Here is a 24,201-nt window from a genome sequence, read left to right as displayed (position 1 = left end):
TTACGGAAGAATCTACTGCATCCTTGCCATGTGAGAGAAAGATGGGGCTATATAATTAATTTTTGCTTTCTTTTCCCTAAAATTCTCCCAAGTTCCTAATCAGGGTCTGCCTTCTCCTAAATGTTCTCAGAAGATGTCCCTCAAATCATAAAATAATGATCTTTCTATTTCCCACTCTCACCTGCCCCTGGCCAGCGCATTCTGAGTTGGTTGCGGTGGGCGGTGGGGCGTCCTGTCAGTGTCACCTGAGCAGGATTTGTTGGGTGAGCTGATTGGCTGCAGGAGCAGGAACAACTTACGACACTCACCCCCTCAGGGTTTAGTGAAGTGTCTTGCAGTGAAAATGTCCCAACAAGAAGAGGAAGCATCATGAAGAGGCTAGCAGGCGCTGTGCTGGGGCTTCTGTTTGCCCAGGTTTGTTGTGAGTTGGGGCTGCCCCACAGGGAACCTGAAGGAGCGAGGCGCTGCTCTATTGTTGAGGGAGGGAGAGGAGCTGACAAGTCCTGCAGAATTTCTATCCTTCTCATCATCTGTGGGGATGGGGGAGCACTTTCAGGGTTTAGTAGGAGTTACAGTGACCCTCACAGTGACTGTTTCTCTTTCCTCATCAGGTGTGCGAGGGGCCGATGTGGAGCAGAGTCCCCCAGCCCTGAGTCTCCAGGAGGGAGCCAGCTACGCGCTTCGGTGTAATTTTTCCACTTCCCCACAGAGTGTGAATTGGTATCTTCAGAACCCTGGGGGCCGCCTCATCCACCTGTTTTCCGTTCCTTCAGGGACAAAGCAGGATGGAAGATTAAATGCCACCACAGTCCCTGCAGAACGCCGCAGCTCACTGCACATTTCCTCTCCGCGGCCCACAGACTCGGGCACTTACTTCTGCGCTGCGCAGCACGGTGCTCCCCAGGCACCTGCAGCCTCGACGCGAACCCTCCCGGGGCTCAGCCCCTCCTCCAGCCTCAGTCACACCGTGAGGCCCCACAGGGCATTTGCAGTGCTTCATGTTACTCACCTACATCAGGACAGTTTTAACCACAGATACCTTTTGGCCCTACAGATTACGGAGTTTGGTCTTTATCTTCCCTTCTCAATATGTATCTCCTTCTGCACTAGAAACTTCTGACTGGGAACTAGCAGAGTAGTTGACAGGAAGACAGAATTAAAATAAATATTTAACCACAGCTTGCCAGGTGGCTCAGTGGTAAAGAATTTGCCAACCAATGGAGGAGATGCAGAAGACATGGGTTTGATCCCTGGGTTGGCAAGATCCTCTGGAGGAGGAAATGGTAACCCACTCCAGTGTTCTTGGGAAACACTGGGAAATCTCATGGACAGAGGAGCCTGGTGGGCTCCAGTCCATGGGGTCTCAAAGAGTTGGACTGATTGAGTGACTAAGTACACATGCTGAACTCAAAAATGTTAAAAAGTGAAAGGAATTAAATGAAATCACTCCAATAAAGATATTATCCAGTTTGTGAGAGGGTGGGGCCTACTGAAAGAATTAAAGCAGATATGAACTTAGAGTTCTAGCTGGCTGAGAAGAGCAGAAAAGGAACTTGAGTTGTCACTGAGCACTGATGCCAGAAACAATGAACAAGATACTGGGAGCATCATTTTGATTCTGTGGTATGACTAGGCTATGACTTGTGAGGAGAAAATCTAGGTAATCTCATCAGTTAGGTGGACTGAGAAAACTGGATTACAAACAAGCTCATACAGATAGAAACTCTGAGAAAGAAATAGGTGTCTGTGGATCTAACAACTTTTTAATCTGTTTAGGTAGGGGTGAGTGGACAACAGAAGGAAAAAAGTGATCAAGAGCAGGTGAAACAGAGCCCTCAATCTTTGACAGTCCAGGAAGGAGAGATTTAAATTCTGAACTGAAGTTATGAGAAGAGTGCGTTTGACTATCTCCTGTGGTACTGGCAATATTCTGGTAAAGGTCCTGCATTCTTGATAGCCATAAGTTCAGTTATGAATGAAATGGAAGATGAAAGCTTCACTTTCCCTCAATAAGAGTGCCAAACAGCTCCTATTGTACATCGCAACTTCCCAGCCTGGAGACTCAGCCACCTACATCTGTGCAGCAAGTGCCCGGTGCTCCCCAGGCACCTGCAGCCAGTACCCAAACCTGCGGCTGAGCTGCAGCCACACCCTGCTGTGCAGATGAAATACACATGCACACACGCAAAATCTGTTTGGTCCTAAAAATCTTAATATATTTAAGAAAACTGAAATTATGTAGAATTTATTCTTCAACCAAAATGGAAATGATACAGAATATCTACTACAAAGAGATGTCTGTAGAACCTCTCAAATATTTGGAATATATGCACTAACTTAAAAATAAACACAGGTTAAAGAAACAATTACTATGACTTTAGAAAATATTTGGAAAGTAAATATTGTGAGAGCACATTTTATAAATATGAATGAGATGCAGCTAAAATAATGCATAAAAGGAAATTTATCTTTTTAAATGCTTATTTAACTAAATAAAAAAGGCTTAAAAACTATCATCTAGGCTTTTAGTGAAAGATGATAGGAAAGCGAATTAAACCCAACATAAACTGAAAGAAGTAAATAATCAACTGTTGGATTGGTGAAATACAAAGAAAACTATAGGGATAGCCAAGAAATACAAAGTTAATTTTGTTAAAATGGTAAATAAGATTGAAATATTTCTAGGTAGAATTATCAAAGGAAAAAAGGAAAAAACAACTTATAAATATAAGTTATAATTATTCTAGTAGAATAATTATCTTTTTAGTTACTTATGTTTATAAGTTGTTTTTTCCTTTTTTCCTTTGATAATTCTACCTAGAAATATTTCAATCTTATTGACTATTTTAACAAAATTAACTTTGTATTTCTATAATATTAAAAGGGTAATAAAAGAATATAATTAACAAGTTTATGTCACTGAGTAAGTGTATAGAAGTAGATTTACACAAGTAGGGAAGATTTATTTTTTTGACAAAGTGCAAAGTTCAATGGAGGTAACACAGTCTTATGAGCAAATGATGTTGGGATAATTGGATATTCTTGGGAAATAATTAAAAGTTGGCCTAAATATCACACCTCATACAAAAATTTGGGTACAGCCTCAAAATTAACCATACATCCAAGTGTAAAATGTAAAATTGCCAAATCTTTTAGGAAAACCTAAGAGAATATCTTCATGACCTAGAGTTAGACAAAAAGAATTTTGACATGATACCAAAAGCATGATCCATAAACAAACTTAGATTTCATCAAAATTAAGAATTTGCTCTGTGAAAGACACTGTTAAGAGAAGGAAAAAGATAAACCACAGAAATGACAGGAAATTCATTTTCATCAAAAGATTGTGTTCAGAATACAATGAACTCTCTAGACTCAGCAGGAAGAAAACAATCCAGTTGAAATTGGACAAGAGATTTACACAGACACTTCACCAGAGAGCTATGTAGTAAGGAAATAAGCATATAAAAAGATGGTCAGGCTAAGTCAAATATCTCTCTTAGTAAATGTCACATTGCACTGGAAAATATGTGGGTTATTTTCAAGTATCTTTGATAATGATTTCTAGCATAATTCCACAGTGATTAGAAAACAGACTGTAGGATTTCAATATCTTTAAACCATGAAATTTTGCACCTTGTTTTATGTCCCTGGATATTTACCTGTGTCTCCTAGTTTATAGTCTATGGGACCTTGAATAGAATTTGCATCCTACTATTGTGTGAAAATTGCATAAATCTTAGTTAAGTTTATTCATAGTGCTTTTCAGGTCTAATGTACCCTCCTACTTTTCTGTATATTCGTTCTATTAATTTTTGAGAGTTTGCCATTGAAACTCCAACCAAAATTTTTAATTTATTTACATAAAAAAATAGCTGTAATATACAGTGGAACTGTAGTTTGTGCTTTGTTTTCTAAGTCTAATGTATACTTTCATCATTTAAAAAATAAAGAGAAAAAAAGATGGTCGACATTATTAGTCATTAGGGAAATGCAAATTAAGGCACAAAGAGATACTACTTCACATCTACCATAAAGACTAAAAATAAAAATACTGGCAATATTGAGTTCTGGCAAAGATGCAGAGAAATTGGAGCCCTCCTATATTGCTGGTGGGTGAATGGTCCAATCATTCTGGAAAAAAGTTCAGCAGTTCCACATAAATTTAAATATTCACTTACCTTACAACTCTGCAATCACACTCCTGAGTATTTATGCTTGAAAATGAAAAGCTTATATTTATACAAAAATCTGTACATGAATATTCATAGCAGCTATATTTGTGATGATCAAAAGCTGGAAACCAGTCAGGTATTCTTCCTTGGGTGAATAGATAAATAAATCCACTGTGATACCTCTGTACAATGACATATTATTTACAGATTTTCTTTCAACTTATAATAGAGTTGTGCCTCAACAAACCACTTTCAGTTGAAAAATAACAAAAATGCATTTAATATACCTAATCCAGCCTACATTAAAGGTGCTCAACACTTACTTTAGCCTACTTACTTTTTTTTACTTTAGTCTACTTACTTTGTCTTTAGGTGGGAGAAATCATCTAATGCAAAGTCTATTTTTACTAACATGTTGACAATCTCATGTAATTTGTTGAGTACTGTACTGAAAGTGGAAAATAGAATAGTTGTATGATTACAGAATGAAGGTAAGTGTGTCAGTTTTTTACCCTCATGATCTCAGAGCTGGCCAGGAGCTCAACTTACTGCTGCTGCCCAGATCACCAAAAAATATATAGCAAATGTTGCTAGCATGGGCAAAGATAAAATTTAAAATTTCAAAGTGTGGTTTCTACTGAATGTGCATCACTTTCTTACCACTGTAAAGTCAAAAATCGAAAGTCAAGACATCATAAGTTGGGACAGTCTGTAGTGACTAAAAGAAACAGACTATTGATACATGCAGTAGCTTAGATAGGGCTTCCGAGGTGCCTCATTGGTAAGAATCTGCCTGCAATGCAGGAGACAGGGATTTGATTCCTGGGTGGGGAAGATCCCCTGGAGAAGGAAATGGCAACCCACTCTAGTATTCTTCCCTGGAAAATTCCAAGGACAGAGGAGCCTAGAAGTCTACAGTTAGTGAGGTTGCACAAGAGTGGGACATGACTTAGCAGCTATAAAACAATAGCCTAAATGGCTATAACATCTCAGGATGTTATGCTGAATGAAGAAATAGTCAATCTCAGATGCTACATGATGTATGATCACACTTATTGGGTTATTATGATTGTATACATTCTGTGATTCTACTGATACAACATTCTCAAAAAACAAAATTAGAGATGAAAAAGAGATCAGTGGTCAGGGTTAGAAAGAGCTGCAGGAATGGGGAGAGTATGCAGAGGGGATTTCTTTAAGAGACAAAACAATTTTGTGTAATGATTTTAGTGGTGGTACAAGAACCAATACATGTGATAAAATGTCATGGACTAATGCATCAAAACCAAAGAATGTACATAAAAACTGATGTATAAGGTATGGTATTTTGATAAAATTTTATCAATATCAATTTCTTGATATACATAATTATTATATTAGTATATATTTTTATTTTATAATATCATGCTGCTTTGCAAGCTGCTGTGGTCATTCTTGATCTGATCTCATCTGCTTAGTTACAAATAATTTCATACCCGGCCATTCGTTGCCTGTCAGCACTCAGAAGTGAAATGAGAAAGAAGTGCAGATGTCTCAGATAAATACAAACTATCCTCTCTGCTTCAGTCATTCATGAGTTATTTTGATCTTAGATTCCATGAACTGGCACTATTTTAGACCTTGTCTGTATTTTATTTTCTACTTGTCTATTTGCCTTTGGTTCTTTTATATTAATTCATCTATTACAGCAATGAAAGCAAATGGAAGATTGACAGCTACATTCCACATGAACATGAAACAGTGCAGAGAACTTCAGTCACCAACATCTCTGGTGTTGATAGGTACTAAGTGTCTACAGTCTGTAAATATTAAGTTTTGTAGGAGTGCATTATAGCATTACACCAGAGAAAGATCTGGCATGTTTATCTTTATTTTATAAAGAGAAATAATAATGAGCAACTGACAAGTGAGACTGAACACTCTGGACCAATGAGACAGAAAATGTGACATGAGAATGACTCTAGGACAGATGATCTAATAAGTACAATTCTACATTTAGAGGTAACAGGATTGAATAGCCTGATTGCCCTCAACGTTTAATACATAAGATTCAATATAAAATTTAAAAAGAATAATATTTTATTCCAATTATAATTTCATTTAAATATACACCACTGAATACTCTGAAATTCAGATGGGCTGATTTTTTAAAGTCGTTTTATGTTGAAGTGGTTTCATTTATTGAAAAATCTAAGTGGAGCCCTGGAACACAGTAAAAAAAAAAAAAAGAGAGAGAGAGAGAGAGAGGTACATTAGTTCTTTTGTATAAGATTGCTATTCACCCAGAAGTCCTAAGATCTGTGAATGTTTTAAAATAGTCACTAGATTCTGGGTAGAGAAAAGTAAGTATAGGCTAAATGAATGACAAATCAGCAGATTACAAGAATATTTCTTAGGCTATACTAAATTATATATTAAAGAGGATGACAAAATTATTTGACTGAATCAATGTATGTCTAATTTGCCTTCACAGTTGAATTCTACTAAAACTTTAAAGAGCTAACACCTATGCTACTCAAACTCTTCCAGAAATTTGCAGAGGAAGGTAAACTTCCAAACTCATTCCTTAAGGCCACCATCACCCTAATACCAAAACCAGACAAAGATGCCACAAAAAAAGAAAACTATGGGCCAATATCACTGATAAACATAGATGCAAAAATCCTTAACAAAATTCTAGCAAACAGAATCCAACAACATATTAAAAAGAACATATATCATGACCAAGTGGGCTTTATCCCAGGGATGAAAGGATTCTTTAATATCCACAAATCAATGTGATACACCACATTAACAAACTGAAAGATAAAAGCCATATGATTATCTCAATAGATGTAGAAAAAGCTTTTGACAAAATTCAACATCCATTTATGATAAAAACCCTCCAGAAAGCAGGAATAAATGGAACATACCTCAACATAATAAAAGCCATTTATGACAAACCCAAGGCAAACATTATGCTCAATGGTGAAAAATTGAAAGCATTTTCCCTAAAGTCAGGAGCAAGACAAGGGTGCCCACTCTCATCACTACTATTCAACATAGTTTTGGAAGTTTTAACTACAGCAATCAGAGAAGAAAAAGAAATAAAAGGAATCCAGATTGGTAAAGAAGTAAAACTCTCACTGTTTGCAGATTACATGATCCTCCAGATAGAACACCCTAAAGACTCCACCAAAAAATTTCTAGAGCTAATCAATGAATAAAGTTGCAGGATATACAATTAACATACAGAAATCCTTTGCATTCCTATAAACTAACAAAGAGAAAACAGAAAGAGAAATTAAGGAAACAATTCCATTCACCATTGCAATGAAAAGAATAAAATACTTAGGAATAAATCTACCTAAAGAAACAAAAGACTTATATATAGAAAACTATAAAATACTGGTGAAGGAAATCAAAGATGAGTCAAATAGATGGAGAAATATGCCATGTTCCTGGATCAGAAGAATCAATACAGTGAAAATGAGTATACTATCCCAAAGCAATCTATAGATTCAATGCAATCCCCATTAAGCAACCAACGGTACTTTTCAGAGAACTAGAACAAATAATTTCACAATTTGTACAGAAATACAGAAAACCTTGAATAGCCAATGCAATCTTTAGAAAAAAGAATGGAACTGGAGGAATCAACCTGCCTGACTTCAGGCTCTACTACAAAGCCACAGTCATCAGAACAGTATGATACTGGCACAAAGACAGAAACATAGATCAATGGAACAAAATAGAAAGCCCAGAGATAAATCCACACACCTATGAGCACCTTATCTTTGATAAAGAAGGCAAGAATATACAATGAAGAAAAGACAATCTCTTCAACAAGTGGTGCTGGGAAAACTGGTCAACCACTTGTAAAAGAAAGAAACTAGAACACTTTCTAACACCATACACAAAAATAAACTCAATATAGATTAAAGATCTAAATATAAGACCAGAAACTGTAAAACTTCTACAGGAAAACATAGGCAAAACATTCTCTGACATAAACCACAGTAGGATCCTCTATGACCCACCTCCCAGAGTAATGGAAATAAAGGCAAAATTAAGCAAATGGGACCTAATTAAACTTAAAAGCTTTGGCCAATGAAGGAAACTATAAGCAAGGTGAAAAGACAACCTTCAGAATGGGAGAAAATAATAACAAATGAAGAAACTGACAAAGAATTAATCTCAAAAATATGCAAGCAGTGCCTGCAGCTCAACTCCAGAAAAATAAATGACCTAATCAAAAAATGGGCCAAAGAACTAAACAGACATTTCTCCAAAGAAGACATACAGATGGCTAACAAACACATGAAAAGATGCTCAATATCACTCATTATCAGAGAAATGCAAATCAAAATCACAATGAGGTACCATTTCACGTTGGTCAGAATGGCTGCTATCCAAAAGTCTACAAGCAATAAATGCTGGAGAGGCTGAGAGAAAAGGGAACCCTCTTACACTGTTGGTGGGAATGCAAACTAGTACAGCCACTATGGAGAACAGTGTGGAGATTCCTTAAAAAACTGAAAATAGAACTGCCACATGACCCAGCAACCCCACTGCTGGGCATACGCACTAAGGAAACCAGAATTGAAAGAGACACGTGTACCCCAATGTTCATCCCAGGTCTGTTTATAATAGCCAGGACATGGAAGCAACCTAGATGCCCATCAGTAGTCGAATGGATAAGAAAGCTGTGGTATGTATACACAATGGAATATTACTCAGCCATTAAAAAGAATGCATTTCAATCAGCTCTAACTAGGTGGATGAAATTGGAGCCTATTATACAGAGTGAAGTAAGTCAGAAAGAAAAACACCAATACAGTATACTAACACATATATATGGAATTTAGAAAGATGGTAACGAGGACCCTACATGCAGGACAGCAAAAGAAACACAGATGTATAAAACAATCTTTTGGACTCTGTGGGAGAAGGCGAGGGTGGGATGATTTGAGAGAATAGTGTTGAAACATGTATATTATCATATGTGAAAGAGATCACCAATCCAGGTTTGATGAATGAGACAGGGTGCTCAGGGCTAGTGCACTGGGATGACCCTGGGGGATGGGATGGGGACGGAGGTGGGAGGGGGGTTCAGGATGGGGAACACATGTACACCTATGGCTGATTCATTTCAATGTATCAGCAAAAACCACTACAATATTGTAAAATAATTAGCCTCCAATTAATATAAATAAATTTTAAAAAATGCATGACATCTTCTTTAATCTTCAGTTTCCCTCAATTCAAACCTTTAATATTAATTGCTTTCTTCAAGCCCATTTTCAGGATCTGCCAAACATAAAGACCAGGGAAAGGAAAGTAGACAAAATAAAGGTGTGTGGTGAGCCAGACTTTATCTGTACACAGACCACGTGGTCGATGAACATGACACCCTACTTCCTGTTTAGGAGGAGTCACTCAGGAACCAGGTACTATGTATATGTGCTGCCAGGCACTTAACGACACTGAAATCTTAGCTTGAGGCAGAATTAGACACACGTGCTGGGGAATTCATGCCTCATGCCGCTCTCCAGTTTGCTCTGGGTATTCCTGGCCTTCACCTTCTCTGGTAGGGATGCTGTCAAACATGGGAGCGAACGTTCAGGGTGAAAGGACTGCACACAGGCACGTGGTGCTTCACAGGGACTTGGGGAGGAAAGGAGGACTGGAGAAAAGCAGGCATCCCATGATTTCAGTATGGTTTGTAAATATTTGAGCCCAAAATTAGTTGAATTTCTACATTATTTTGTTCGGTATTTCAGTTCTGTTTTCTTCTTTTTTCTGCAGGATCTGGTGTGGCCCAAAAAGTTACTCAATATCAGCCAGACATAATCAGTCAAGTGCAGAATGTAGTCACCCTGAACTGTCGGTATGAAAAAAGTCAGAACGTGTACATCTACTGGATGTTTTGGTAGAAGCAGCTTCCCAGTGGAGAGATGACTTACCTCATTCGTCAGTATTCAGAATATGGGAATGAAAGGGATGGCCACTACTCTGTAAACTTCCAGAAAGCACATCAATTCATCAGCCTCACCATTTCATCCTTAAAGCTGGAACATTCTGGAAAATACTTTTGTGCTCTCTGGGAGCTCACAGTGCTTGAAATAATAGGAAAAACTGAACAAAAACCCCAGAGCTTAATAAGAGAGAGCTTCCCTGCTGCGGGACCCAGGTTGAAATGAACAGCTGCAGACCCCAGACAAGAAATAGTAGTCCTGTGGTTCCTTAATCTGTGATCTGGATCAGAAGATTTGATTCTAAATAAAAGCTTCTTCTATGTAATTTGGAAGCAGGTGTCCTGAGTGACTTTCTACTAATATTCTTCTCTTGAATTCCTGACTTTAAATCAATCATGCAGAGCATGTGTAACCTTGTCTAAAGTTGTAAACTTTCTCTATAATTATGTAAAGAGACAGTTTCACTAAACTACAGTCACATCATAAACCTGGGTCTATCTGGTTTATATATATATATATATATATAGTTATATATATATATAACTATTGCAGTTATTTGGAATCATCATGAAAATTATTTCCTTAGTCCTTTATTCTTAGACTTTTGTCACTTAAGTTACAATCAGAGAAGCAGATCACCAGTGGTGTCCAATAAGAAATTGGTTTCGGAGTTTAGAACTCAGTCAATTGCTAGATCTGGTGGAGAAGTGTACACAAAGTTGCTATCTTTGTGTGTGGTGCTGAGACTGAATTCATTGTTAATCAGCTAGAGTAGTATATGTAGAACAAAGTTGGGTATAGACAAAAGCATGGACAAACTGTGACTCATAAGGACATATTAGAACCATGAGGATAATGGAACCCACAAGACACACTAAAACTTGTCTATGTCTCACCTCCTTCAGTTCCACAGTAGTGAGTGACCTTAGGAGATGTCAGTGTCACTTGGCATCATGCTAACATACCTACTTGGTCCAAGACAAAGAGAAGATGAGGAGGAGGTTTGGTGGGAAGTGGAAGGGTTGTGAATCAATGATAAGATGAGCTATCAGATCAGCAGCAACATGAGTAAGTAACCATAGTCTCTGGAGCCCTGCACCAACCCCCAAAACATAAAACTGTGGCTGCTTCATCACAATGACCTTTCAAATGTCACACAAATTTCTTTTGTGGTCAGCCCTAACCCAGAAAAATACGGGAAGCACATTCTGGGAAAGATGTTTCCGGTTAGTTAAGATAGATCAAAGCTGCTACAGTATCTTCTTTGTTAACTGGGCATCCATCTGTACTCTTTAACAGTTTTTGAACAAAGACCATAGCAAAACTACGCTTCTTGCTAATGTTGTTGTTGCTGTTCAGTCACTAAGTCGTGTCTGACTCTTTGTGATCCCATGGACTGCAGGATCCTCTATCTCCCACTATCTTCTGGAGTTTGCTCAAATTCATGTCCACTGAGTTGGCAATACCATCCAACCGCCTCAACCTCTGCTGCTGTCTTCTTCTTTAGCCTTCAATCTTTCCCAGCATCAGGGTCTTTTCCAATGAGTTGGCTTTTCTCACCAAGTGGCCAAAGTACTGAAGTTTCAGCTTCAGTATCAGTCCTTCCAATGACTATTCAGGGTTGATTTCCTTAGGATTGACTGGTTTGATCTCTTTGCAATCCAAGGGACTCTCAAGAGTTTTCTCCAGTACCACACTTCTTGCTAATATGATGCAATAATTCCTCATTCAACCCAAAACATTGTAAACATATCCTGTGAAGATTATAGCAAGTTCATTTATCCCTTTGTGGGTGATGTTATTTTCTTTTCTACCTAGGACATACCCTCCCTTTGAATCCTGTATCTTCACTACTGAGATACAACAGCATATAACACTGACTTACATTAGCATGTGTTATGTTACTACATGTAGTCAAATTGGAGAAAGGAGTTAAAATTGGTTACTGTAATACATAAATATATTATATCAAATTGAAAAACAAATTTCCATAAGTATTATTGTTCTTATTTCTGCAAATGACCTCATGATCTGGGAAAAAATCAAGACCTTGATCTAGGGAAAATCAAGGGCAGGAGAAGATGGTGACAGAGGATGATATAATTGGATGGCATCATCGACTCAATGAATACGTGAGTGAAAGTCACTCAACTGTGTCCGAATCTTTGCAAACCATGGACTATACAGTCCATGGAATTTTCCAGGCCAGAATACTGAAGTGATTAGCCTTTCCCTTCTCCTGGGGATCTTCCCAACCCAGGGATTGAACCCAGGTCTCCCACATTGCAGGTGGATTCTTTACCAGCTGAGCCACCAGGGAAGCCCAAGAATCCTGGAGTGGGTAGCCTATCCCTTCTCCAGTGGATCTTCCTGACCCAGGAATCCATATGGAGTCTCCTGCATTGCAGGTGGATTCTTTACCAACTGAGCTACCAAGAGACATGGGATTGAGCATATTGGGAGATAAGGAAGGACAGGGAAGCCTGGCATGCTGCAGCCCATGAGGTTGCAAAGAATTGGACACAACTTGGTGACTGAACAACAACAACAACAAAAAATTTAATTTGGGAAATCCTGAAAACACTCTTATCAGATTACAATTGGAAGAAATTCAACCCTAGTAAGAACAGGGAGGAAACAGAGCACAAAATACTCAAGAAAGGATTTGTTCCAGTTGTTGACCTCCAGGTGATGTTGCAGAAACTTTAAATGCCACCTCTAATAAAAGCTCCATTTCACTCCTATGAGCTTCTGTACCTCACAACTCACTGAGGTGTACATTTGAATACTCTCACCAGCAGCAGTAATTGTCAAGGACACATGTCTTCCTGATAGTCACTAGAACTTGCTTACATTGGGGTCCTTTGAATCTCAGATTTCCCTTAATAAAGACTCAGCACCCTCTGGCACATTCCTTCCATGGAATCAGTAACATCATATTCATGCTCCTGTGTCTATAGAACAAACAGAGCTATGGTTGAAATCTGAATAGAGACACGGTCTCATTATAGGTAGGCCTGTCCTGGTCTCACTGATTTGGCACTGATGCTGCAGGAGGAACTGGAGACCAGTTAGTGACCTGCCTGACAGTTGCACCTCTGGCTCTAAGGGGCCCCCTGAAGTGGAGGTGCAACTATACCTACCTGTAGTGAACTTCCTTATCTCTTCTTGTATGTCTAGACAATAGAGTATGAAGGTAAAAAAAAAAAAAAAAGAAAATAAAGCTGTCTTTCTCTAGCAGTAGCCTATAACAGGCATTCTAGGTTAAACACATTGCTTTGCCAAAGAACCAAGTGACCCACTCAGGCTGCTCCTTTCCTCTTTTCTCTCTTCTAATTTAATTTCTCTAATACCCACAGTGTGCACAATAATAATTATTGATTCCTAATTAGCTTTATTTTTATACACTATTTCTCACAGTTCCTTTAGTAAACATTTGCAATAATCTCAAACTGTGCATCTGATCCCCGTGCCTACACATCATTTCAATTTTACCTCAGTGAAAATAAACAGGTTCTCATTTTCCACCCTTTTTACCTTGAAGTCCATATACACAGAACGATTATTATTCATAGAATCTGAGAAAAAAGCAGAGTTAATTTTCATATGTTTTAAAACACTTCTTTTAAAATATCCTACTAGAGGTAAAAAGCAGAATATAAATACAATAACCAACAGTTAAAATATATTTAGTATAAAATAGATAATTAACGGGAATCTGCGATATAAATACCCATACTGGTGCTCTGTGAGGAACTGGATCATTGGAGGGAGGCTCAAGAGGGAGGGGATGCATATACAATATTGACTGATTCATATTGTTGTAAGGCAGAAACGGACACAACAGTGTAAAGCAATTATCCCCTAACTAGAAAAATGATAAAATAAAATGTATTTAAACCTAAAATTTTATTTAAAATTTATTTTTAAATTGTATGTTTTTAAAATTAATTTATTTATTTTAATTGGAGGGCAATTATTTTATAATATTGTAGTGGTTTTTGTCATACTTTGACATGAATCAGTTTTAACAAAAATAAAAATAAAGCTATCAGTTTTAATAAAAATAAAACTATTTACAATTCTACTTTCAGTGCTCATCAAGAGACAAAAAATAATAAGACTTTTTATGTAGGTTCAGTCTAAAATAAATATATATAATCTAAAAGTAAAGCTGTTTAATACTGCAAAATGTTCCAGCCAACACTGCTATGAATACTGTGTTGATTCGAGAGCACCCTTCAGAATCACAGGTGAGTGCATAAGAAATGCCAAAGGGGGAAAAAACGGATCCTGAGAACTCCTGGGAAATAATATTTCATTTTGCAAGAATCTCCTGCATCCATGCCAGCTAGATAATTGATTTTTGTTTTCTCTTTCCTAAAATCCTCCTCAAATTCCAACTCATGTCAGCCTTTTTTGCAAAGTTCTTAGAAAATGCTCAAGTCCTAAACTATTGACCTTTCTATTTGCCACTCTCCTCCACTCCTCTCTAGTCCATTCTGAATTGGTTGAGGTGGGAGGGTGGGGCTTCCTGTCACAAAGTGAGGACATGAGGAGGATTTGTTGGGTGAACTGATTGGCTGCAGGAGCAGGAACATTTCCACAAGGATTTATGACACTCACCCCCTTAGGGTTTAGTTAAGTATCTTACAGGGAAAATGTCCCAACAAGAGGAAGCATCATGAAAAGGCTAGCAGGCACTCTGCTGGGGCTTTTGTTTGCCCAGGTTTGCTGTGAGTTGGGGCTGCCCCACAGGGGCATCTGAAGGAATGAGGCGCTGCTCTATTGTTGAGGGAGAGAGAGGAGCTGACAAGTCCTGCAGACTTCCTATCCTTCTCATTATCTATGGGGATTGAGAGGGGTGGGGGGCACTTTCAGGGTTTAGTAGGAGTTACAGTGACCCTCACAGTGACTGTTTCTCTTTCCTCATCAGGTGTGCGACAGGTGAATGTGAAGCAGAGTCTCCCAGTCCTGAGTCTCCAGGAGTGAGCCAGCGCCACACTTCCCCACAGAGTGTGAAGTGGTATCTTAAGAGCTTTGGGGGCCACCTCATCCACCTGGTTTACGATCCTTCAGGGACAAAACAGGATGGAAGATTAAAGGCCACCATAGTCCCTATAGAACGCCATAGCTTACTGCACATTTCCTCTTTGCAGACCACAGACTCAGGCAATTACTTGTGTTGGGCAGCACAGTGTTCCCCAGGCACCTGCAGCCTGTACTCAAACCCTTTTCAGGGCTTAGCCCTTCCTCCATCCACAGTCACATCATGAGGCCACCACAGGGCATTTGCAGTACTTAGTATTTCTTACCTACATTGGTATAGTTATAACCACAAACACTTTTTAGCCCTACAGATCTGGGATTTGGTCTTTTCCCTTCTCAATCTGTACCTCCTTCTACACTAGAATCTCTAACTTGTAACTAAAAGAATAGCTGATAAGATGACATAATTAAAATAAATATTTCCCACAGTAAGCCAGACTCCAAAACAGTAAACATTGAATGCAACTAAAAGAAGAGAGAAATCCCTCCAGTAAAGATATTATCCAGCTTGGTTGGGTGTCTCAAGAATGTTCAGGTCTGTCTCACCATGATGTATCCCAACAGGCAACTGCAAGCACTGGTATCCCATCCTATGAGTGCAGCAAAGTGAAAAAAAATATTTGCTCAATGTTTAGTGTGAACTTGATCACTTACAAAATATTTCTTATAGTTCTGGAGGCAAGAAATCTAAAATCCGTTTTGCTGTCTACAGTCAAGGTCTTGGCAGAATTCCTTCCAGATTCTCTGTGGAAGAATCTGTTTCTTTCCTTTGTAGTTTCTGGAAGCCACTCAGATTCCATGGTTCAAGACCCCTTCTTGAATCACTCCAACATCTTACTTCCACCACCATGGCTCCCTCATCTCCTGGAATCAAATATCTTTCTGACTCTGTCCTATAAGTTATAAAGGTTTAATGCAGAGAAATCTCAATTAAATAGAGCTGGCAGAAGAGGGGGAGCTCTCCTGACCTGTGGACATCACAGAGGGCAAAAGGAAGATGGAAGAAGCCCCTTCTTCCCCGGTCAGGATGCAGGCGATGGAAAGTCAAGGGCACTCTGTTTACTGTCACCCTCCCAATTTCCATGTCTTCCCTATAAAAGCATTTCCTTTCCTTGTCCAGTGGGGACTTGCATGTGGCTCTTCACGGTTGCTGATCCAGAACTGCAGTCCTTGATGATCGCCGATAAACTCATCTTTTATGGGGAAATACCTGGCAGTCTGCCATTTGTTCCTGTGATTCTGTTTTTGTTCTATTTGTTCCTTTGTTTTGCTTTGCTTTTATATATCATATATAAGTAAAAACACACAGTATTTGTCTTTCTCTGCCTGACTTATTTCACTAAGTTTAATAAGCTCCATATCTATCCATGTTGCTCCGTTTGGCACAATTACATTCTTTTTTTATATGTGATTAATGTTCCATCTTGGGGAGTGTGTATGTGTGTATAGATAGATAATTAGATGAAAGATCAGTATTTTCTGTATCCATTCATCTATGAATGAACACTTAGCTTGGTTTCAGATCTTGGTTATTGTAAATAATGCTGCTATAAACATTTGGGTGCAGATACAGTTTTGAAGAGTTTTTGTTTTCTTTAGATAAATACCCAGGAGTGGAATTGCTGGATTATATGGTAATTATATTTTTAGTGTTTTGGGAGGAATCTCCATAATGTTTTCCATAGTACCAGCAATTTACAACCCAGCAGCAGTGCACTAGGTTTTCCTTTCCTCTGGCTCCTCACCACATTTGTTATTTTTTTTTTTTCTTTTGATGATAGCCATACTGATAGATGTCAGGTGACACCTCATTTTGACATAGATTTGCTCTTTTTCTGAATATTAGAGCTTTTGGGTATCTTTTCATGTACCTGTTGGCTATCTCTTTGGAAAAATGGCTACTCAGGCCCTATGCCCATTTTTCAATCAGACTGTGTTTTTGATATTGAGGTATATGAAGTCTTTATGTATTTTGGATATAAACTCCTTATGGCAAATATATACTCCCATTTAGTATTTTGCCTTTTATTTTTGTTGATGGTTTCTTTGTTGTGCATTAGATTTTAGTTTGATTACATCCCATTTATTTATTTTTGTTTTTGTTGCCCTTGCCTTTGAGACAGAAACAAATATTGCAAAGAGGAACGTCAATGAATATACTGTCTATATATTCTTTTGTGAGTTTTAATGCTTCAGGTCTTACATTTCAGTCTTTAATCCATTTTGAGTTTATATTTATATATGTTGTGAGAAAATGTTCTAGTTTTGGTCTTATCCTTGTAGGTGTTCAGTATGGTCAACACCACTTACTGAAGAAACTTGTCTTTTCCCCATTTTAAGAAGCTGGTAAATCCATGGCTGATTCATGTCAATGTATGACAAAAACCACTACAATATTGGAATTAATTAGCCTCCAACTAATAAAAAAAAAAAAAAAAGAAGCTGGATAAAGTCATTCAGAGTAATATCTCTGTATGGCCACAGAGGGGCAACACTGCTTCAGAGATTAACTTTTGTCCCACATATACAGATTCTTCAAGGAGCCAGAAAACATCCTTTAAATATCTATCAAATTTTTATCTCCAACATTGGTTCAATTTACAGCTATCATTCTTGTATGTATGCATGTATCCATTTCTTCCTAAATAGTATCTGTGTATATTTGTCTAACTGTTTGAAAAGTATGACTTTGAAAGTTAATATCTCTGTGAATAATATATGTTGTCCTTTAAGATTAAGGCTACATTAGTTTGTCTAATATAAATTTATAATGTTTTCACCCAGACAGATCCCAAACTCCAATTATAATGAGTTAATCAGTGCCAGAATTTCCTTACTCCATTCTTTACTAAGAAATCTAGTGATGGTGTAAGTTCTAGTTCAAGGAGCTCCTCCATCAGAACCTCTCTCTGACTGAGCCCAGAAGTGAGTCCATTATCATTTTCTTGGGTGCATCATATAGAAATACATTTCTCTATAGTAGCATTTATGTGAATGTACTTGAGTATTGGGAGTGGGTTGACTGAAGATTGTTATTTCTGTCTCTTTCTTAAATGAGACCCAAGTATGACCATTTAGTAGGCACTAAGTATCGCTAATAAATATATACTGAAGACATGTGTCAACAAAAAAATGAATAAAAAAGAAAACACACCAACATTTAACAAACAATAAAAAATCCCCTTAGAGAGCTGGAGTAGATGGGATTAGATTGAGGAGTGGAAATGGTTATCATTATTTCCTGTTGAACCGTGAAGATGTTTTTCTTTGATAGTATCTGAGATCACATCAATGCAGAGACCACAAACTCTTCTCTGTGCTTCAAAAATATGAGCTCCTTTGTTGCAGCCTGGCGGAGCAGAGACCAGAACCTACCCCATGACTGGAGGGTGCGGCAAACTGCACCCCGTGATTGTCCTAGTAGGCATGCCGAAGGGACATTCTTGGGTGGACTTGCACTCTGCTCCGCTTCACTGCCTACACCTGCCTCCGTCCCCATGGAAACAAAACAAGATGTTCCTGATCAACAGCAGAGCCTTAACTTTACTCTCTTTATGGTGTGCTAATCAAACTCTCCAGTATAACTTCCCTCATGATCTCATGTGTTTTCTGCCAATAAAAGTGCGGGCTGAAAGGAGCCATTTTGTCTTCCTGCCATGGAGAGCCGGAGGGCCCCCTGACTCCCCATTTGCCAAATTATATGTGTCTGTCTTTCCATCAGGCGCTCGGCCCCATTCCAGGTCTTTCTCACCTGCTGTGCTGGAGGAGATGCTCCTTGATTTCCGTCTCTATACCCTGATGTGTTGACCTCAAAAGCCAAACTGATTCTTCACAGTTTTGTATTTTACCTGTGAGGTTAAGATTAACTCAGGATGAGAACTACCAAAACTGTTTCATTATTGAATGATCATGGTCCCATATCTTCTGAATTCTGCAGAATTTTTCTAGTCAATTTTATCCTTTGGAGATCAAAGATCCTCCAGACTAGATTATTCCAGTGCTTCTCAATTTATTTTCTCCATGCCTATTCTTGGAAATATTTTATTTGCCTGATTTATATTTTAGAAGAAATATAAATTGAAATTTATTTATCTTTTTTTTTTTTTTACTTCTTAAGGTCATGTAAAGTGTGGAAACATCTGAACAATGGTGTTAAAATTTAAGTTCCTCCAGGGTAAAAAGTCTATATATTCTTTATTTTCTAATGCATAAGCTTAGCTTGTGAAAGTGAAAGTGTTAGTTACTCAGTAGTTTCTGACACTGGGACCCTGCCAGGCTCCCTCTGTCCATGGGATTCTCCAGGCAAGAATACTGGGGTGGATTGCCATTTCTTTCTCCAGGGGATCTTCCTGACCTAGGGAACAAACCCTGGTCTCCTGCTTGGCAGGCAGATTCTTTACTGTCTGAGCCACCAGGGAAGCCACCAGGGAAGCTTAGCTAGTTACGACATATTTTGCCCCTTGTGTATTCTTAATGCACTTTAAGTAGTTTGCAAAGAGAGAGAGAGAGAGAGAGAGATAGAGAGAGAGAGAGAGAGAAATGCCCCCTATATACTAATCTTGTGACTTCTTCCCCATTGTAATATAATGGTATTCCCTATTAACACATCAAGTTGTCCTGATATATGATTTTTAAACTTCTAGGAGGTGTAAGGAAAGGAAGAAGGGGATAGTGTGGGAGAAATTCTAACATGCTCTTTATCCATTTAAGTTGGGGGAGTGCATTTCTGATTCCCAATTAATTTGATTTTTGGTGATTCTAAATTAGCACTGAATGAGAACTTGTACTTTTGAGAGAAATAGGTTTAAGTGAAAGCAATTGTGAGAGGGTGGGGCCTACTGAAAGAATAAAAGCAGGTGCGAACTTAAAGTCAGAGTTCTAGCTGGTTGAGAAGCGCAGAAGAGGAACTTGAGTTGCCACTGAGCACTGGTGCCAGAAGCAATGGACAAGATACTGGGAGCATCATTTTTGTTTCTGTGGCTTCAGCTGGTCTGTAAGTTGTTCCCTATGAATTTCTTCACTAATGAAATTCTTCCTTAATTTCATTAATTAAGGGGACTGAGAAAATTGGATTACAAACAAGTTCATGCAGATAGAAACTTTAAACAAGAAATATGTTTTATGGAACTAATGGCTTTTATCTCTTTAAGCAGGGGTGAATGGACAACAGAAGGAAAAAAGTGACCAACAGCAGGTGAAACAGAGCCCTCAATCTTTGACAGTCCAGGAAGGAGAGATTTCCATTCTGAACTGTAGTTATGAGAACAGTTTGTTTGACTACTTCCCGTGGTACCGACAATATCCTGGTAAAGGCCCTGCATTCTTGATAGCCATACGTTCAGCTGTGAATAAAATGGAAGATGGAAGACTCACAATTTTCCTCAATAAGAGTGCCAAACAGCTGTCACTGCACATCGCAACTTCCCAGCCTGGAGACTCAGCCACCTACTTCTGTGCAGCAAGTGCACGGTGCTCCCCGGGCACCTGCAGGCTGTACCCAAACCTGCAGCAGAGGCTCCAGACACAGCCTGCTGAGTAGATGAAATACACACCCACAGTTTGTCTGTGCATAAAAAAGTCTTAATATATTTAAGAAAACTGAAATTATACAGAATTTATTATTTCATCAAAATGGAATTGATACAGAAAATCAATTGTTAAAAGATGTGTCTATGAACTCCCAAACATTTGGAATACATGAGCTAACTTAGAAATAACCATGGGTTAAAGAAACAATTACAATGACTTTAGAAAATATTTGGAAAGTAAATATTGTGAGAGCACATGATATAAACATGTATGAGGTAAAGCTAAAAATAATACATAGAAGGAAATTTATCTTTTTAAATACTTATATTACTAAAGAAAAAAAGTTGAAAATTATTATCAAGAGTTGCAGCAAAAGATGATGGACAAGCAAATTAAACTCAACATAAACTGAAAGAAGTAAATAATAAAATGTTGGATTGGTGAAATACAAAGAATACTATGGATATAACTATGAAATACAAAATCAACTTTGTTAATAAGATTAATAAGATTGATATATTCCTAGATAGAATTATCCATGGAAAAAATAAAAAAACCCACAAAGTATAAATATTAATAATAAAAAAGAAAACTATTCTGCAGGTTCTATAATGTTCTAAGGGTAATGAATGAATATCATTAACAAATTTATGTCACTTTGTAAGTGTATAGAGGTAGATCTACACAGGGTGGGAAAACTTATGTTTTGAAAAAGTGCAAAGACAGCTCAATAGAGGTGACATAGTCTCATGAGCAAATGAGGTTGGGACAATTGGATATTCATGGGAAATAATTGAAACTTGGCCTAAACATCACATCTTATACAAAAATTTGTGTACACTCCCAAAATGAGCCATCAGTTTATTTCAGTTCAGTTGCTCAGTCATATCTGACATGTTGCAACCATGGACTGCAGCACACCAGTTTTCCCTGTCCATCACCAAATCCCTGAACCTGCTCAAACTCATGTCCATCAAGTTGGTGATGCCATCCTATCATCTCATCCTCTGTTGTCCCTTTCTTCTCCTGCCTTTACTCTTTCCCAGCATCAGGGTCTTTTCCAATGAGTCAGTTCTTTGCATCAGGTGGCCAAAGTACTATAACTTCAACGTCATCATCAGTCCTTCCAATGAATATTCAGGGTTCATTTCTTTTAGGATTGACTGCTTTGATCTCTTTTCTGTCCAAGGGACTTTCAAGAGTCTTCTCCAACATCACAATTCAAAAGCATCAATTCTGCACTCAGCTTTCTCTATGGTCCAACTCTCACATCAATACATGACTAGTGGAAAAACCATACCTTTGACTAGATGGACCTTTGTCCTTTTACCGACCTTTGACCTTTGTACTGTGTATCGACAAAGGTCGATATTCCTAACCCAGCCTAACTTAACAACGCTCAACACTTACATTAGTGTACAGTTGGAAGAAATCATCTAACACAAAATCTATTTTATACCAAAGTGTTGAAAATCTCATGCAATTCATTGAGTATTGTACTGAAATTGGTGTGCTGCAGTCCATGGAATCGCAAAGAGTCGGACATTACTGAGTGACTGAGCTGAACTGAACTGAAAAGTGGGGCTTCCCAGGAGGCACTCATGGCAAAGAACTGGCCAGCCAATGCAGGTAAATAGCAGACTCGGGTTCAATCCCTGGATCAGGAAGATGCCCTGGAGGAGGACACGGGAGACCACTCCAGTATTCTTGCCTGGAGAATTTCATGGACAGAGGAGCCCGCTGGGCTTCAGTCCATAGGGTTCACACATACACAGAAAGCGAAAAACAGAATGATTGTATTAGTACAGAATGAATGTAAGTGGATTGGTTGTTTACCATCATGATCTCAGGGCCGGCCAGGAGCTCAGCTCGCTGCTGCTGCCCAGAATCACCAGAGAATAATACACTACATCTTGTTAGCATGGGAAAAGATCAAACTTAAAAATTCAAAGTATGGTTACTACTGAATGTGTTCACTTTTTTACCACTGTAAAGTCAAAAATCCGAAGTCAAAACATCATAAGTTGGTGAGTCTATAGTGATTAAGAGAAACAGACTATTGATACTTGCAACAGCCTAGATGGAGATTCCTAGGTGGGTCAGTGGTAAAGAATCTGCCTGCAACGCAGGAGACCCAAGTTTGATGCCTGGGTCAGGAAGACCCCCCCTAGAGAAGGAAATGGCAACTCCCTCCAGTATTCTTCCCTGGAAAATTCCAAGGACAGAGGAGCCTGGCAGTCTACAGTACATGGGGTCTAAAGTGAGTATGACTTGACTTAGTGACCAAACAACAATAGCCAAGATGGATCTCAGGATGTTATGCTGAATGAAAGAAAAATCAACCTCAGAGGCTACATGGTGTATATTTACACTTATTGGATTATTATGATTGTATATATGGTGTGATTCTACTTATACAACATTCTCAAAAGAACAAAATATAGAGCTAAAAAGGAGATTAGTAGTTACTGGGGTTATAAAGAGTTGCAGGGATAGGGAGGGTATTCAAAGAGGGTTTCTTTAGAGAGATATGTCATGATTTTAGTGGCAGTACAGGAACCTATATATGTGATAAAACTTCGTAGAGCTTCATATCAAAACCAAAGAGCACTTGTAAAAACTGATGTATAAGGTTATGGTCTGTATTTTGATAAAAAATGTCATCAATATCAATTTCCTAACATATATGTTATTCTTACATGAATATATATCTGTATTTTACAACATCATGCTGCTACACAGGCTGATGCAGTCATTCATGATCTCCTCTGCTTAGTTACAAATAATTTCAAGCCCAGGCATTAGTTACCTGCCAGCACTCAGAAGTGAAATGGGATGGAAGAGTAGCTGTCTCAGATAAATACAAACTCACCTCCCTGCTTCACTCCTTTGAGTCATTTTGATCTTAAATTCCATGAATTGGCACTGTTTTAGACCTTGTCTGTATTTTTCTTTTCTACTTGTCTATTTGCCTTTCATTCTTTTATATTAATTCTTCCATTATGACAATGAAACCAAATGGAAGATTGAAAGCTACATTCCACATGAACATGAAACAGTGCACAGAACTTCAGTCACCAACTTCTGTGGTATTGACAGGTACTAAGTGTCTGCAGTCTGTAGATATTAGGTATTGTAGAGTGCATTATCGCAGTACATCAGAGAAAGATCTAGCATGTTTATCTTAACTTTATTTTACAAAGAGAAATAATAAAGAGTGACTGAGAAGTGAGACTGAATGCTCTGGATCAATGAGACAGAAAATGTGACATTTGGATGATTCTGGTATGCATGATCTAATAAGTACAATTCTACACTTAGAGGCAACAAGATTGAATAACCTGATTGCCATCAAAGTCTAATACATAAGACTCAATATAAAGTTTCAAAAGAATAATATTTTATTCCAGTTATAATTTCATTTAAATATACACCACTGAATAGACTCTGAAATTCAGATGGACTGATTTTTTTAAATCATTTCAAATTGA

General features: G+C 38.1%; 1 protein-coding gene across 1 annotated transcript in view; it reads left to right on the top strand.

Annotated features, from left to right (window-relative positions):
- The first annotated feature begins 369 nt into the window (after nucleotides 1-369).
- The window catches only part of LOC136172319 (M1-specific T cell receptor alpha chain-like), a 606,661-nt gene continuing 582,829 nt past the window's right edge, over nucleotides 370-24,201 (top strand). The window contains exons 1-2 of the mRNA XM_065941585.1: nucleotides 370-421; nucleotides 612-893. Coding sequence (XP_065797657.1) covers nucleotides 370-421; nucleotides 612-893 — 334 coding nt within the window. The remainder of the gene's footprint in view (nucleotides 422-611; nucleotides 894-24,201) is intronic.

The sequence above is a fragment of the Muntiacus reevesi genome, chromosome 7 (assembly GCF_963930625.1).
Source record: "Muntiacus reevesi chromosome 7, mMunRee1.1, whole genome shotgun sequence".
Taxonomy (NCBI): Eukaryota; Metazoa; Chordata; class Mammalia; order Artiodactyla; family Cervidae; genus Muntiacus; species Muntiacus reevesi.
This window is presented reverse-complemented; position numbering and strand designations above follow the sequence as displayed.